Source organism: Malaya genurostris, chromosome 3 (genome assembly GCF_030247185.1).
Source record: "Malaya genurostris strain Urasoe2022 chromosome 3, Malgen_1.1, whole genome shotgun sequence".
NCBI classification, from domain to species: domain Eukaryota; kingdom Metazoa; phylum Arthropoda; class Insecta; order Diptera; family Culicidae; genus Malaya; species Malaya genurostris.
In genome coordinates, this window is record NC_080572.1 from 2,564,188 (window position 1) to 2,581,548 (window position 17,361).

At 39.0% G+C, this 17,361-nt stretch overlaps 1 protein-coding gene across 7 annotated transcripts in view; it reads right to left on the reverse strand.

Annotated features, from left to right (window-relative positions):
• Positions 1 to 4,910: 4,910 nt before the first annotated feature.
• The window catches only part of LOC131434255 (teneurin-m), a 335,106-nt gene continuing 322,655 nt past the window's right edge, over positions 4,911 to 17,361 (reverse strand). For all 7 annotated transcript variants that reach the window (XM_058600918.1, XM_058600919.1, XM_058600920.1 and 4 more), the window contains 2 exons: positions 9,528 to 14,364; positions 4,911 to 9,466 (listed from right to left, as the gene is read on the reverse strand). In XM_058600918.1, coding sequence (XP_058456901.1) covers positions 8,720 to 9,466; positions 9,528 to 14,364 — 5,584 coding nt within the window. In that variant the 3' untranslated portion in view covers positions 4,911 to 8,719. The remainder of the gene's footprint in view (positions 9,467 to 9,527; positions 14,365 to 17,361) is intronic.

Consider the following 17,361-nt stretch of genomic DNA (forward strand, 5'->3'; position numbering starts at 1 on the left):
GCGACGTTGACGTTATGTCAGCTGCCTTTGAAGAAAAAGAAACATAAGCGGCCCTTACATGAGAATTGATAATGTCATTTTTTATGATCACTAAGTAATGATACTCCAAATTTGCATGGAGAACTCGCCATTACTGTACCTTACACGTTCATTAAAATGACATTATTGTTTAGTAATGGCACTTTTAATCATCGTGTAAGGTTGTGTTATCGAGTTTTTTAGTTTGAAAAAATACTTCAATATCGCTCAAAAAAAAACCGCATAATTTCGGAAATCCGGTTGAAAAAAGCCTCCTAAAATACCGATATAGTATAGAAATTGTTGTATTGCCAAAATTTCAATGAAGTATTATCAAATATAAACTCAAGATTATAATGCTCCATACGATCCATCGCAAAATATCGGATCCGTAATCGTGAGCCAGTGAACATAGTAATTTTGTTGACCCTTCGTTAATAACGTCGATAAACATTTGAAAATGGCGGTAAAATACTATAGCAGCAAGTTTGGAAGGAAGTAAACCTATGTAAACATATCACACAAAATATTTTGTTACTTCCATTCACTTTAATGCTTCGTAAGATTAGATTATAACAAATTAAATATATTCTTAGCAATAATTTTATTGATTTTTCAAGTTTCAAGATCTACTCGATATGCAGCAAAATACCTCGATTTCTTTTATATTGCAGCTTTTAATTATTTCTACATAAACAAACATAGTCTTAGTTACGACGCATGTAGCGATTTGACGCCTGTTGTTTTGTTTCAAATAATCATTCAAGTATAACTGACGGTATACCGAAATCATCGAGGTGTCCTATATGAATGGTACATGAGAAATCATAGACCATTCCATCTTGAGCTTATCTAACTTCACACGGAACTTTTTCTGTACTTTACAGTTCTTGAAAGTCTCGCGTGTACTTTCAAGCAGCAAGAAAGTGGATGTTTTAAGTAATTGTGGAACTTCTGGCACAGACTAACAGACAGGACACTTAAATTAGATTCTTTAATCATTTTAACGGTCATTTCGAATATTCCTTTAGTTATGGACAGTTCTTGCATATGTCATGATGGCGCCACGTTACCCTATCAAAAACATCCTGTCTGTCATCTAGACACTCAAAATAATAATCATATTATAGTTACGTGAAAAGTTATGTGAATATTTTCCACCCTACTTTTCACGTAGGTTTTAATGGACTGGCACTTAAAAGCTGTTTAATGCATAATCCAGTAAATGTTACGTGTTCCATAGGTAAAATGTAATGTACTGTTCATATCACATTTATCTATCAGTTCATATCAAATTTAGATACCAGAAAATTACTATTTTATATATTGGTTGAAGTCAAAAGGGAGATTTCAGATTTTGATATAAATCTATGAAATGAAAAATGCCATGAAATATAAAACATTTATTTCAGAAAATTGTCATATAATTCCAATGGCTTAAAAAGCAACTAATAACGTCGTGGTATCTCAAATTGACAAGCCTACAGAAATCGTTTTTGTTGTCACTGCCATCCAACCGAAGCCGAAGTCGAGATCCAAGAACTCCCACAACACTACCGATGCAGGTTGAAGTCCGCATTACATGGTTCCAGTGTCTCTAACTTCATACCGACGGCCTATTTGAAGCATTCGGCAGGAGCGGGTAAACTTCCGGACTCACGCAGGCACTCGGTCCAGTTGAACACATGGAAACTTTCATACTGGAATGGTTCGGTCGATGGAGTAAAAAATTGTAATTAAATAACTTTTCTCGCAAATATTTACACTACTTACACTTCGAGGGCCACTGCTCGCCATTTTCAAAATCGAGTTTTTCACACTGGAAATTCACGTAGATTGTTTGACGTTTGGTCAATTCACGTAAAGCTTATGTGATGACTCTATTCATTTTAGGGGATGTTCGTATAACATTCATTTTCGTCACGTAAAATATTCAATTTGACATTTGAAACCATTCTACGTGATTTTTCAAGTGAATCGAACGTGAATTTTTATTTGAGTGGACTGTACTTATTTTTTCCATTTACCAACAGAGTTGCCATCCATACAGAATTACCTGTAATGTATTGATTTGTATACGTCCATGAGAATTTCATGTAGGATGCAGATTTAATACATAATGCCAAAACTATATACAGAATTGTGTCAACTTCTCATCCTTCAAAGCAATACAAAATCGAACCCGTTTTGTTACAATATTTACTTACTTCTGGTCTGCCGCCACTTAATTTCGGGTGAAAATTAAATTGAATTCTTATTTATATGAGACATCAGTCTCAACAAGATAATTTGTTCCAAAAAGTTTACTGATAGAAGAAAGTAAGCTAATTGGACGATAACTTGATGTTTCTGCTGGGTTTTTATCAGGTTTGAGGATAGGAATTACTTTAGTGTTTTTCCATCTTTTTGGGAAGTAAGCTAATGAAAAACACTTGATGAAAATTTTAACCAGGAGTCTCAAGGCAACATCGGGAAGATTTTTAATAAGAATATTAAAAATTCCATCATTACCAGGAGCCTTCATGTTTTTGAGTTTCCTAATAATTGATTTAATTTCATCAAAATTCGTCTCAATAATGTCAAGTTGTAATAACACTTGAGTTAAAATATGATCATATTTCAGTGAGACTTCATTTTCAATAGGACTCACAACGTTCAAATTAAAATTGTGGACACTCTCAAACTGATGAGCAAGTTTTTGAACTTTTTCGCCATTTGTAAGAAGTATTTGATTTCCTTCCTTGAGAGCAGGAATTGGTTTCTGAGGTTTCTTGAGAACCTTGGAAAGTTTCCAGAAAGGTTTAGAATAAGGTTTAAGTTGTTCAACTTCTTTAGCGAAATTTTCATTTCGCAAAAGAGTAAATCTATGTTTAATTTCTTTTTGTAAATCCTTAACTATGTTCTTCATAGCAGGATCACGAGAACGTTGATATTGTCGTCGACGAACATTCTTCAACCGAATGAGCAGTTGAAGATTGTCATCGATGATAGGAGAAATTAATTTAGTTTGAGCTTTGGGAACTGAAAGATTTCTAGCTTCGATAATGTATTGATTCAAATTATCAATTGCTGTGGCGATGTCCGTAGGATTTTTTAAATTTTCAATGTGAGATCTGTATTCAAACCAATTAACTCTATGATAGTTGAATATAGAACTAATTGGATTAATTATAGCTTCGTTGGAAAGTCTGAATGTTACAGGAAGATGATCTGAGTCAAAGTCAGCATGTGTAATCGGTTCACTACAAATGTGACTTTGATCTGTTAGAACCAGATCAATTGTAGAGGGGGTTTTCACGGAAGAGAAACAAGTCGGATTACTGGGATGAAGAACTGTGAAGTAACCAGGTGAGAGTTGATTATGAAGTATTTTACAATTACTGATATTTTGCCTACAATTCCACTGGACATGCTTAGCATTCAAGTCTCCTATTACGGAAAATTTCGGTCGATATCTTGTGAGTTTTTGTAAATCGCCTTTAAAGAAATTCAATTGATCACTGGTGCATTGGCAAATATGCTCCGTTAAAATTAATTCCATGAACGGTTTCAATTTCGATTCCCAAGCTTTCAATAACTTTAGTATTGTAAGAAGATAAAATTCAATGTTTAATTTGCCGTTGGACAAAAATGGCAACTCCACCACCCATTCCAGTAAACCTGTCAAATCGAAGAACCACATAATGTGGATTGCTTTTTAATTTGACATTTGGTTTAAGAAAAGTTTTTGTCACAATGACAATATGAATTTTGTAAACTTTGAGAAAATTATAAAATTCGTTTTCACTCGATTTTAAAGATCGAGCGTTCCAATTTAAAATATTCAAATAATTATTTAACATCACTGTTAAATTTTAAATTCATTATAATATTATTTGCAAATTGCCATCCGATTTGAAATGCTTCAAAAAGTGATGAAGCCGAATTCATTCGGATGATCATTTGAAAAAGTTGATCTTGTAGGTAGATCATTTTATTTTCAGTTATATCGCCTAAATCGACTTCATTTCAAGAATTGAAATGTTGGTAGGTAGACTGCCATTAGAAGAAGATGATTTGGCCGATCTACATATTAATATTGTTTTCGTTAGAAGATGAACTGCAAGGCGTTCCTGTGTTTTGATTATTTATATTAGAAGAATTAAGTGGTAGATTTATACCTGTTACACTAGCGTAACTGACATTAAAAGAAGATGATGACGAGGTCGATCTATCTGTCAATAAATTGTTTTCGTTAGAAGACGAATTGGAAGACGTACCTGTTTTTTGTTTTAAATTCGAAGGAATAAATGCCTTAGAAGAATTAGGCGTGGCATTTGTAACGGTTTTTTTGATTTTCAGGTATGTTCTGTAAATTTAAGGTCGTTGATTTGACTTGTTGTCTACGCAAACGAGCGTTTAAAATTTTTTCCCTAACAGGACATTTAAAAAAATTGGATTTTGATTTCCATCGCAATTTGAACATGAAAATTTATCAGTGGTTTCATTCATTGGACAAACGTCTTTCGAATGCGATTTACCACAATTCAAACACCGTATATCCATATGACATTGCGTTAAGTTTGCAATACGATTATGCCGTTTATAATGTTCCCAATGAATTTTAATGTTGGAAATGAAACGTACTTTTTCTAAAGTTTTCAAATTGTTTACGTCACTTCGATTGAAGTGTATTAGGTAAAGTTCATGGGAAATTCCAGAGCGTGGTTTGAATAATTCCCTTTCTTCTTGATTCTGTGCAGTAACTCATGTGTACGGAAAAGACACTAACACTGTGACAAAAGACGTCTGAAATCTAAAGTTGTATGTATATGAGATGTCTATAAATACATGCAATTTCGGTGTACGAGGGATTCCTTATTTGCTCAGCTGGCAGTAAAATTATGAGGTACTTTTGTTTTTAAATATTTTTATTTATCTTTCATCATTAGTTTCTCATGAATAATAATAATTAATAATAATCGTAATAATATTGTTGCTTTTCGGTTTACATCCTTCCATCTCACTACTTATAATTTTTACAATTTTGTTGTTTTTTCACCATTCTTGTTGTTTATTCTTGTCAGCAATTAGCTTCAATTTATTTACCACTAAATTATACTTGTAATGATTTTCTATGTCTCGTGTCATGTTCTGTTGTTCATTTTACGTTTTTTTGACTGATTCATGGTATCTGTACGAGTTTTCCTCTACCATTTATTATATTACAGAAAAAAGAGATTTACTCACTAGCATTCGTTTATTTTTCTTTTTCCTTTTCATCATCAAGTGGCTGTCGTTCAGCCGAGCAAATTTAGTCTTTATTCTGTTGTATCTTTTTTCCCCCTCTGTTTTTATTAGCAGTAGCGGCTTATTGACTCTGCTGTTTGATCTCATGTGACGCAATTTCGCGACCTATTTAAAAACTTTGATTTCACAGTCCTACTATTCCTACAGGAAGGTTTAGGAAAATATAATGTACAAAATGAAAGTTTTAGGATTTCGTAGTCTGGCGCCGCAATTACTATATTATAGTAATTCAATGAATTCACGGGGATGTATCAGAGCTCAAACCGAGCGGAAGTAGCCCACATGAATCATCATATTTACAATATTTCAGCTGATTCTAGTTGTAATCGGTGTCCTTTGCAGCTGGATAATGCCATTCGAATTGTCCAATTGAACTTATGAAAACTATGGATAGATCAGATTTAGGAAACAATAAATATACAGGTTCTAAAAACGAGTTATTTACATTGTTTTACAAAATTTAGTCACCCCTAGGTCAGATCTTAACAAATAGTCAAAAAGTTGCTTGATTTTTTTTCTCCCTATTTCACTGTGTTATTAAACATAAATTTGATTGCACAATTTCACATCGACGGTGGAGTAATTTCACACATCGATCAAGCTAACACGGAGTTAAATGTAATCTTTTGCTCGTTTCGAGCAAAAGCAACACAAACGTTAGCCTCAACTGAGTATGAGAGTCAAGGGAGTGGAAAGAGAGAGAGAGAGAGAGAGAGAGACAGATGACATGTTAAAGCAGAAAAAATATTTTCCTCATATTGCTTTTGAGTTATTTTTCTCTTATTTTTTGTTCTATTTCTAAAATTCTACCTTCACTAGCTTCTAAAGGTCGGAAGTCGGACGCCGACTGCTAGGTTCACAACGACGCCAGCCGGCCAATGCTGGGAAAACTATTGGTTGCTGGCGGTTGGCTGTGCGGATGGGGATCAAACAATGGCAGCAGAATCCTAACAGTATGGTAAATCAACATCAACTCTCTAACAGTAAAACCTATTCCGAACTAAACACAAAAATCAGTGAGGAAAATCTACATTATCGTAAGCGTTTTCTGGTTTGCCTTTCGCGGCTCCTTCAATCGAGAGACTGAGAAAGTTTGAGTATGAGCGAGTATTGGTATGTATTCCGGTTGCGGAGCAGAGAGTATTCTGCTTGTGTGAGTGTGACGATGACGTGTGTCATTCTGTGTTGCTTGTTTTTTTGTGTGCGGGTTGGAAGCTGCAACTGAAATAGGCGATGTACTAAAAACTGTCCGTCACGAATGCGGCATACGGCGTTGGTTTCCTGTTATTTACTTTCGTTTAACTACTAGTTATAGTATTTCGTTCGGTTTGTTCATGGCTTTGACTGTTTCGTTTGCATTTTTCGTATTATTTATCTGTGAGAATTTATTATAAATACCCTGTAGAAGCCAAGAATAGAGAGAATTTGCAATTTCTTCAATTTCACGCTTACTTTTTGAGTCAACCATTTGAGTTGTATGTTTTTTTTTTGGTTCGTTTCACTTAAAACGATAGTCGTTAGAGATTGTTTCAAATTTTCAGTTTAAAATCAGGAAGCAAGACGGATTTTTGTATATGATTTCGTTTTTTTTGTTTGTTTGTTGTAATTTTACTATCGCTCCTTTCATAAAGCGTTCGAATGGATGAAGGAATGGTCAAAAAATATGCCATTTGTTGTAAGCTCGATTATGAATCGAAAGTAAAATTGCTTTTTTATTGGCAAAAAACGTACGGCCAGCCTACCGTGCCATTCCACTAATACACGCGCACGTTTATAGATTTTTTTTTTGCTTTGTTTTATATAGTAATTCATCTAGCCTGGCGGCAGGTCTCAGCCTACTGCACGTGCACTGCTGCCAACACAACTAGTGATAAAATTTAGCAGAATGAGAAGATTTCACTATAATATCGCTTCGTCTGTCTGTCTGCTTATGTGATAGCTAATATCTAGTTACTGTACAGTTGTCTCCTACTAATTAAGATATTTACTCATCATTTTCTTCAACAACACTTTTCCTGATCGTCTCCATCCTCCATTCTGTTTCCCCCCGCTGTATATGGCACCGTTTTGTTTCGTTCTTCTCCGCCAACTTTCTCCATTGGTTATTTTGCGGTTGGATTCTATCTTCTTACCGCAGTCAGTCAACTGTTTTTCTTTACTGTCTTTTTGAATATCATAAAGATTTCTGTTGTACAAAAAAAATCTCCACGACCATGTGCTGAGTTGTCCCCGGTTATCTGTATTTACTTGCAAGTTTATTTTGCTTTGCTGTCACTGAAGACATATCGACTAGTTGAATGGCACTGCTTGCACAACACCGAATTCTGTTAGTTTTTGCTTGATTACTACTGCAGCCGTTGCTGAGTACGTGAGTGTGTGTTGGTTGCAAATTTCCGTATTCTACTGTTCTTTATGTCAGTTTTGCTCACCTTAAAACTTACTGTTTTCTTATCCACTAAAAGACATTCACAATTTTCACATTTAATTGTCATCTAATTAACTACATCCTTTCATTATTTATAAGATTTTTTGTTGTTGTTGCTCTTTTTATCTTGTTGTCTACCTTCTCATCATTCTGTCTGTAAAATATATAAAATGATAATATTCATGTTTCACTTCTGCTTCACGAATGATGAATGCTTATGTGTGTGTGTGAGTGATTTTTTTGTTTGTTCTTGCTTCGGGGTGAGATTTTTGATTTAGCATATAGTTTTATGATTACATTTCCTTGTTTAATGGAATCGATTACTTATTTGATTCTGCACAATTGTTCTAACAGTTATCGGTTATTGTTTGTTGATAATGATGTGGTGTCGGTGTCGGTAATTGAAAACCAAAAAAAAAAATATCATTCACAACATGGCGGAAACCATATTTATCTACGTGTACGTTTTGTAGCATTGTTTTGGAATCAATAGATTATTGTTTCTGCTGATGGGATTGGTTGGGTGTGCACGGATTTGTAGCCTTCATCTATAAAAATATGTCGTGTGTTTTTTTCTTCTTCTTTCATGTCTTTTGACTGCAACATCATTCACGATGTGGGTGTCTGAGTGTTCTGCTTATTCTGTGTTGATATTATCATTTTTCCTATATGTTTCATCTCGACTCGAATGAGAATGAGAGCATCATCAAGTGTAGAAAACTTGCCACGGTTACCTTTTTATTCTCCTATCATTTTTTGTTCAAATTTTTCATTTAATCCTATGAAAATAATCCAAAATAAATCTATGTATCACAATATTTCTAATATTTACTTCTCTTTCTTCAAATCAGTTCTCGGAGAAAGATTTTCCTTAAAAGAGAGAGAGAGCATTCTTTGAAATTTACTTGATTTCTTTTAACCTTTTGTTTTCTTGTTTGTTTGGGAAAGCTTCACAGATCGGGTCGATTACGCTGGCAGACTGCTATTTCACGAGCTTTCGTGCCGATGCTGTCGCAATGTTTTGTGATTTCCGCTCTTCCGTCGTTTTCGCTTCGAGTCGCGCTGAAAAGCCACATTCCCCGGATCATCCGCCAACTGGGGATATTTGTGTATGCTGTGAATATCGACACCGACCCAACCATCGACATCGCCGTGCGAGATCAGTTCTTCCTTTTCCTCTTCGGTCCAATCACCTCGTCCCTGGAAACCGGCTGCCACCAGCTGTTTTTCCAGTTCCCATGCTCGTTCCACGGCTCGTTTGTGAGCGTGCTTCAGTATGCGATGACGTTCCTGTTCGGGATCTACTCCGTACTTGATGATCACAACCGCGTCCGGTCCGTGCAGACGAAGTTCCTTGCCGTTCGCTCCCGCATGGTCATTGATTTCATGGGTCGAGATGTTGAACATTCCACCCAACCGACGAAGTTCCTCCGTATCATCTCGCAGCTTCATGATGTTATCTTTGACAAAGTAAAACACGTCCTGATCGTGAATGCTGAAGTGCAAATCCAGGAAGTAGGAACTGTTGAACACGGACGAGACGACATCCTGAACGACGCTGTTTGAACCGTCAACCACACTGACGAGAGCTCGACCATCGATTCGAGAAATCAGAACCCCTTCTCCAAATACTCCCCGACGATAGGCGACCCGGGGCAGGAGATTTCTCGTCTTCAATTCCATCTTCAGCAGTGGCTTTGGTACAAAACCAAAGTCAGAGAATTTCTCATCAACCTATGGAAATATAGTAAAATTAATCGGATTATTCTATGAAACAATACTCAAGCAAACCTACCTTTTCTACGATACACTGCAATCCGGACATAACGCCAAAATCTGGTGCCAGCTGGGGTGACTTGATCATAGCATTCGGCTTATAGATCATATCCTTGGTGTATTTCGATCCTTGCATTTTGGTTACATCGTAACCGAATAGTCGCAACCAAGATTTGAGGTCGTTCATGTAGTTCATTGGTTCCTTCCGATTGATCGGATCGTTGTTGTGGAACCGGTAGATGAATACGTCGGTATGTAGTCGCATTTCGGTAGCCAGTTGCTCCCACGATGGAGTCATCCATTGACCCACCGAGGTGTCGTACAGTCGCTTCTCGGTGTACACCAGGCGGGTGTTAGGATCCAGTAGACCACCGTGGAAATCTATCGGTACGAAGAAGTCCGGGTTGGAATCTTTCACCACCTTACCGAACGGAGTTCGACGAACTTCCTTTACAATATTTCCGTTTATGTCAAAGAATGCGATCGGGGATCCGTTCTGATCGGTGGCGACATAGAACCTCTGCTCCCCGGTTTCGACCGCTACTAGCATGTCACGATCGTCGTACAAAAAGCGGAACGTTTTCGACACTTTCGGGTAATGGATGTGAGTAATCAATTCGGGTGAGTTGATATTAGCGTAGAAGTACTGTGTAACATTTCCCTTCTCGTCATGGCTCGCCACCAATCGTCCCAAATCATCATAGAAGTACCAAGTCTGGAAACGATCTCTTTCCAGTGCATGGATCAGTTGTCCTCGATTGTTGTAGCGATACTTTTGTTCTCCTCGGCGTACAACGTACCCGCGGGCATCGTAACTGTTAAACTCCACATCACCTATCTGCACCACTCGATCTCCCGTATCGTAACCAAGATTGGTTTTGTCACCTTGCTCCAATATACTAATGATATTTCCATTCTCGTCATAGAGATACTTCCAACTGTTGGTTCCGACCACTTCACTAACATGTCCGTCGGCATTATAGTTTACCTTATCCAGCGAAGTAACCCGACCCACCATCACTTTGTGTGTCTTGATTCGGTTTCTCAAATCGTAATCCAACTCCAAACGATAAACATCGAACGACTTAATATTGATCAACACGCTCTTCACCCGTCCATGCTCGTCAAAATCGGTGATGGTGAAGAACTGCTTCGAAGTATCCTGAACTACCGTCCGATTGAATGCGTTCCGAGTAATTCTTAGATCACTGATCGCATCCAGCGTTCCCAGACTCTGGCCGTACTTGAATCGCATAATCGGCAAATCCTTTCCATCAATGTCCATTTCGATTCCGCTCATTCTAGCATTGCCATCGTACTGATACTTGAAATGGGCCGAAGCTAGAGCACTCTTAGAGCCGAACATCAATTTTTCGTCCTTCATGACTCCAGCGTGGTATTTGAACTCACGCCGCAGCTCAAAACCGGGTTCCAGCACGTCAACCATCTTTACTAAACTTGTACTTTCCTGATATGTGTACTGCGTAGACGACAATCCAGCCAGAATTGTTTCCAAACGCCCGGCCGTGTCGTACACGAACGCCACCTTGCCGGATTGATGCGGATGTATCTTGGCCAGTATTTGTCCATCATCGTTGTACAGAATTTCGAACGGATGACGGTTGATCGGTGAGAAGTACTGATACTTGAAGAATCCAAGCGAAGTTTGCAGTGAAAACGCGTGAATGTGGCCTCTGGGTGTAGTCAACGATTGTAACGCTCCCGCGTCATCATACTGGAGCAGATAGTCCGATCGACGGGGTGTTGTAACTTTCAGGGGTAAACTACTGAACATATCTTTGAAAGCGTAGACAATTGAGGTACCATCCCCGTACTTGATCTCATTCAAACGTCCAGCTCGGTCGAAGGTATACTCCTCCTTCAGAGTACCCCACTTCCAAGAAGTCAACCGACCGAATCGATCATAATCCAAATCAACATCCGCATACTCACCGGACTGCGGTCGATAAGCAACCGGTCGCGATGATTTATCGTACGTCACATTCAGTAGTTCTGTTTTGTCGTCCACCGACACGGTGATCGATGAACTGTCCTTTTCATATTCAAACGTCAGAAGATTTTCACCATTAACACGAAGCTTTCGGCCAACTTGGGTCAAAGCACGGGAATTCTTACCCCGTACCGGAACATGTCGAATAAAGTAGCGCCATTCGAACCGGTTGGACAAATCTCCATTGATCTCCGTTCGTTGCTTCGAGGGCACCGGATAGCTTTCACCGAGCAAGGGATCGATCTCGGCCAGAAGAATATACGGGACGGACTCCACCGAAACGGTATTACCCCAAGGTGCAACGCTCGTTGTTCCGCCATCGATCAGCACCGTAGTCTTGGTGGCAGCTTCTCCGACTCGCGACACTACCGAAGAACCTTGAATCAGCATAGAAACCTCGCGCTGGGAGTTCTCCATCACCTTTACAGTAGCACCTTTCACGCTCAAATCAAACGTCAGATCGATAACCTTTCCCGTTGGGGTAACGGCTGACGTTAGCCGACCAAATTCATCGTAATTGTAGACGTATGAACGGCCGGTCGAATCCAGTTTGGTTTTTAACAGTCCTGTCGGTCCGTGGTAATCGAAAGTCACGTTGTAATTGTCCGGAGTGCTCAGTTCGTGCAACATCTTCATTCGAGTCATCCTAAGTCTACATTTTTGGCCCTTGGTGTTTTCAATAGAATTCACCTGTGAGGTGTAGTCGCGAAGCAGGAACACCTTATTACCAGCGGCATCGGTTACCGTACTAAGTTTACCATTCGAAGTGTTTACGTTGTACAGGAAACTGTAGGTCGTTTCTCCAGTCATGATATTTTTGGTGGCGATATGTTGTCCGAATCGATTGAACACGTAGATTTCCTGAGCGTTCGGTGCATATATTTCGTATTCTTTTGAAGTTCCGGCTTCGGGAAGACTTGAAATTACCGAGCGGATGCGATAATTGGCCTGATCGGCAATGTGTACGTGTCCGTCCGGAGTTACAGTGATGGCTGAGATCGTATTGAATTTGGCACTGATCGCTAGGTAATGGTCGGCTTCGTAGCAGTCGCAACCGCGTTCCAGGCAGTTGCACTTGGATTCGGCACCGGCATAGGCAGCTATCTTTCCGTCCGTACCGATCACTCGAATACGGTTGATACGCTGGGAGTCACTTTCCGCGACGTACAGATCTCCGGACGGCGCAAAGGCAATACTTTGCGGCATTACCAGTGTAGCATGAGCTGCCAAATCAGAATCAAAAGTAGCCGGTGTGGCCGATGCACAATGCAGTGGACGGCCAGCAATCACCCGGACACGTCCATCCGGTGTCATGCGTAGGATCATGTGATCATCTATGATATGCAGCGTGTCGTCTAATGGGTTGATTGTCAGTTCGGTCGGCCAGCGAAGATGCATTTCTTCGATTTTAAGAGTTCCTTCGCATGGGACCGGTTTCCAGTGAGATTTATGCATATGGTTACCGATCAGGGTGCTGATAATACCGTCACGATCGACCATACGAATATTTGTGCCATCGGCAAAGTAAAGGACGTTATCGGATGAGATTGCAACTCCCTTCGGGTAAGCTAGCTTGGCGTCACGAGCTAATCCACCATCTCCACAGTGCGCTTCATCTCCGGGAAGGCACCGATCACCACTGCCAACTACCGGCTCCCAGTTGTGTTCCGGATCGTGGGAATCATCCTTGTTCTTAACTTTGATAATCTGATGCGATTCTGGATCGGAAATATACAATGAACCGTCCAGTGGACTCAGTGCCATGTGGTAGCGGTAAGAAACACGCGTTGCGTTGAGTTTAACCACAGTTTTGACTGTTCCATCTATCATGATTCGACGAATGTAGTTAAAATCGCCTACATAGAGGCTACCGTCTGGAGCAGCGGCCAGGGCAACTGGAGCCAACAAGCGCTGTTTGGATGCAACACCGTTACAATCGGTACAGTCCAACGGTCGCTGATGTCCATCACCCATGGTTGTCAAAATAACGCGTGGTTTGTGTTTTAAGTAAATGTTCGAACCATCTCCCTTCTGCAGAATACCTTCGTGGAAGTTGTAGCGATGATGAATGTCCAGATTCCATCCGCCTACTTCGGAAATGCTCATATCATGGCCACTCAGTTTCGTTGTCTGAACGTCCCAAATGATGTCTTTGCAGTCCGTGTATTGATAGCCTATTTTGACCACGGCTGTCGTTATGCCATACACTCGCTGGCGGTAGATGTTTAAGCGATTCCACGGGTAGGTGAACTTGATTCCAGGGTCGGCTTCGAAGATTCGTTCAAACAGAATTCCTTCGATAGTAATTCGTAGATGGATTAACTTCAGAGTTTGTGGAATGTTATCCGGCGTTAGCTGTAGCTTGATAGTAGACAAATATCCAGCAGATCTGCTGCTATGGTAGACAAGATTCAAACCGGTTCCAGGAATAGCTAGAGATTCCTGAACTACTTGAGACTCTGCCAGGATGGCACTGCGATCCGGGCACGCACCCTGGAAGCCATGTTTCCAGGTGGCCAGCACTACCGGTTTCATCGAGTCGTAATCGTGCGAAAAACAAGTATGGGGCGATCCAGTTTTCTCCTTGTCGTCAAGTGTTGACATCACAACCGTATCAATGATGACGACTTCGTTCCACGGAACCTGTACTATGCGAGTTTGTGGCCTAAACGGTGATCTACCGAACTGAAGTGTAATGGCGCCACCTCCGTTGACCATCAGGTCGAACCAACCGTCATCACGGGTCAGGGTGAAGCCTTCCAGGGGTGTCGATGTGCTCACCCGCACACCCACCAGACCCATCTGCAGAGATGTCACAACACGCCCACGAATGACGGCCGATCGGCTGTTGAGGAGGAAACATAACGAATAGAAAAAAAAAGAACACCAAATTAATCATAATTGCAGAATAATGTTTATCTTTTGTGATTGCATTGGAAATTATCACACTTCCAACATACGCACGCCCTATTCAGGCCTCTGTACACGGATTTAACCGAGGACAAATATTTTTTTATGGTGGAGCAAAAAAAAATGAAAACAGCTTCAACCAGTTGGAGAAACACAGAAATTTTCACAACGGACACGGAATGACTACACATGGGTGAATGATTTTTGTCAGGTGGAATCGGGATCATCGGATGGAGAAATAAAAAAAAAACGGAATACACATATATTAAAAGAGCCTTTTTTGCGTTCTGTTAGAATAATGCACCAGAGAGCATTGTTCTGTGTGTGTATGCGTGGAACAAAATAAAATATGAATAAATCATGCGTAAATGATAGTTAATTAGTGAATGTTTTCTTTTTGAAATCAGGCTCTGGTTTAATGACGGAAATTTTGCCGCATCGATGTGCCGTACGATTTCGAGTCGTTGACACTAATGAGAAATTTTTGCGCTACCATCATCGTAGTTGGCTCTGCCCGCGAAATGTTGCGCAGGGAAAAATATTGACGTTTAGCTACGGAGTAAGGAATGGAGATTGTTTCTGGTTGCAATATTTGTTTTGTGGCAGTTATTATAAATAATTTTTGAGTGTTTAGAATTAATTGATATTTGTTTGTTTCGGCGAATACAGTTACTGGGTACAAGATGGTCAGGTATCCTCACTCGCACCTTATACGTTGGGTAGACAGTAAGTGTAAAAATTGAACTCGTTCTTTGCATAGATTGTACTATTCTAAAAACGTTCTTAAAATGTACCGGTAATAATACAAATTAATAAGAATCCACTTCGTTTTATTGGTTGAGTAAAGTAACTACAAGTAACAAAGATTTATGAATTGCATTTTCATTGAAAATTTTCTCTGCCAAAACTAAAATTTGTTTCGGTGGCTCTTCCACTTGAGCGGCAAGTAATATAAAAACATTCACCCTTATTCTGAATAACGACGTATTGATTTTTCGATCGAATCCTTTGATTTTGCTAGCGTTATTAATGTCGTTTTCGCTTGAGAAAACTGAAACTGACCGAGGGTAGTTTCATCAAACAAACACTTTTCATGAAACTGTGCTGATTTCGCACTTAGCAAAGGGGGTTTGAGCAAACCTGATTTGAAAAACCAGGTTCGAAACTGACTCGATTTTCTTTTCAACAACGTTAAAACTAGGTTCAAAACTGGCTTCAAACAAACGGTTTGACAGCAGTAAGAGTGGAAACTGCGTTAGGGTTTGCATCAAGCGAAAACGACATAAGAATACAAATGAAATACGATCGTAAAATTGATACGACGTTATTCAGAATAAGGGCGATTATTCGTCAAACGAAATGAGTTCACAATCATTTTACTTAAATCTGTGGCAAGCCGGACTACACATTGTATTCGGAATTACACTTAAATATAAAAAAATTAGATTGTGGATGTTGAATCCATTGTGCAAATGTGTCCTCTTTGGCGTTGGATTTATTTCAAGTATATTTATGGAGTATTTCCGTCTAAATAATTTTTTTCTTGTAATATCTGTAATCGGAGTGTAATGCGATCGAATGAGAAATTTTTCATTCTGTATTTTGATCTAGCTCGGGATTTTTTTTTTAAACTAACATCACTCCATCGAATTACAGATCAAAATATTTTGATTCGCTCGAAATACAGAATAGCGAAGTCGATCCCTGGCTGAAATGCAATAACCGATTGATTCTTCCGACTTGTTCACTTTTCAAAATGTTTTTTTTTTAATTGGAGCATGAACATCATTTCTAGCTTCCTAACGTTGAGATACTTTCGTAATGGCTCTTAACGGTTTGATAAACTTGTGTACACAGTAGAAGGATCGTGCTTACTTAAGAATGAATCTTCCCAGAGGGGTTTTCGAGTACCCGAATGGATATCAATCGGGAATAGAAAGCGAGAGAAAACGGAGAAATTTTCTTATTTTTCGGATAACAACACAATTTTATTATTCATCGGAGTAAATCTCAAACGTAAGAGTGGCAGATTATTGATTTATGTAGTATGTTATAATGATAAATCGTATGTTTGGTTGTACGCAATCCTTGATATGTATTCCTAGTCAAGGGTCTAACAGACAACAATCGATTCATTAGATTTGCACCGTATCTATGAATCTCTGAATAATTTCTGTATGTTGTAAAAGTGAGAATCTGTGCACTGAAGTTTTCGAAATCTCTTTGGCATTCTGCCACTGAGTTTCTCAATTTGCCTAATAGTTTTAGACAATACGATAATTTACGTGAATTTTTCATATTTTTGTGTCATTTTATATGTTTGAACATACATAAGATTTTTCCAGTTAGTGATTTTGACGATCGAAGGATTAATTTTCCGGAGTCACTCGTGCATTTCGAGTCATTTCGTGCATGTTCAACTCCGGTTACCGATACGATGTTGTTATTAGTAAGGTACTCGTTCTACCAATCGTTACAGAATTTTACCAAAACTTTTTTTAAATATTCGCCATTAACGAAAGGCATGTTTGGTAATTCTTAAAAGTTACGACTGTTAGATAGTCCAATTCCAAATTTCATGACAATCTACCGAATAACAACTGATCGTGTTAGAGGAGTTCTAGTTTTCATCAAGCTATGAGAAAAGACGAGTTTCGTGTCCTGACCAAACAGCAACGATTAAATTGAATGATATAGTACGGTACGGATTGGTCCACCATCCTCCGTGTTCTCTAGACCTGGCCCTCAACGGCTATTATCTATTTTCAAACCTGAAAAGATTTCTCCAGGGAAAGAAATTTTCCTTGAATGCTAAGGTCATTGCAGAAACGGAAGCCTATTTTGAAGGTGTTGAAAAATCTTTTATTTTCAAAGGGCATCAAAATGTTGGAGGACCGATGGCTCCAGTTTATCGCTCTGGATGGAGATTATA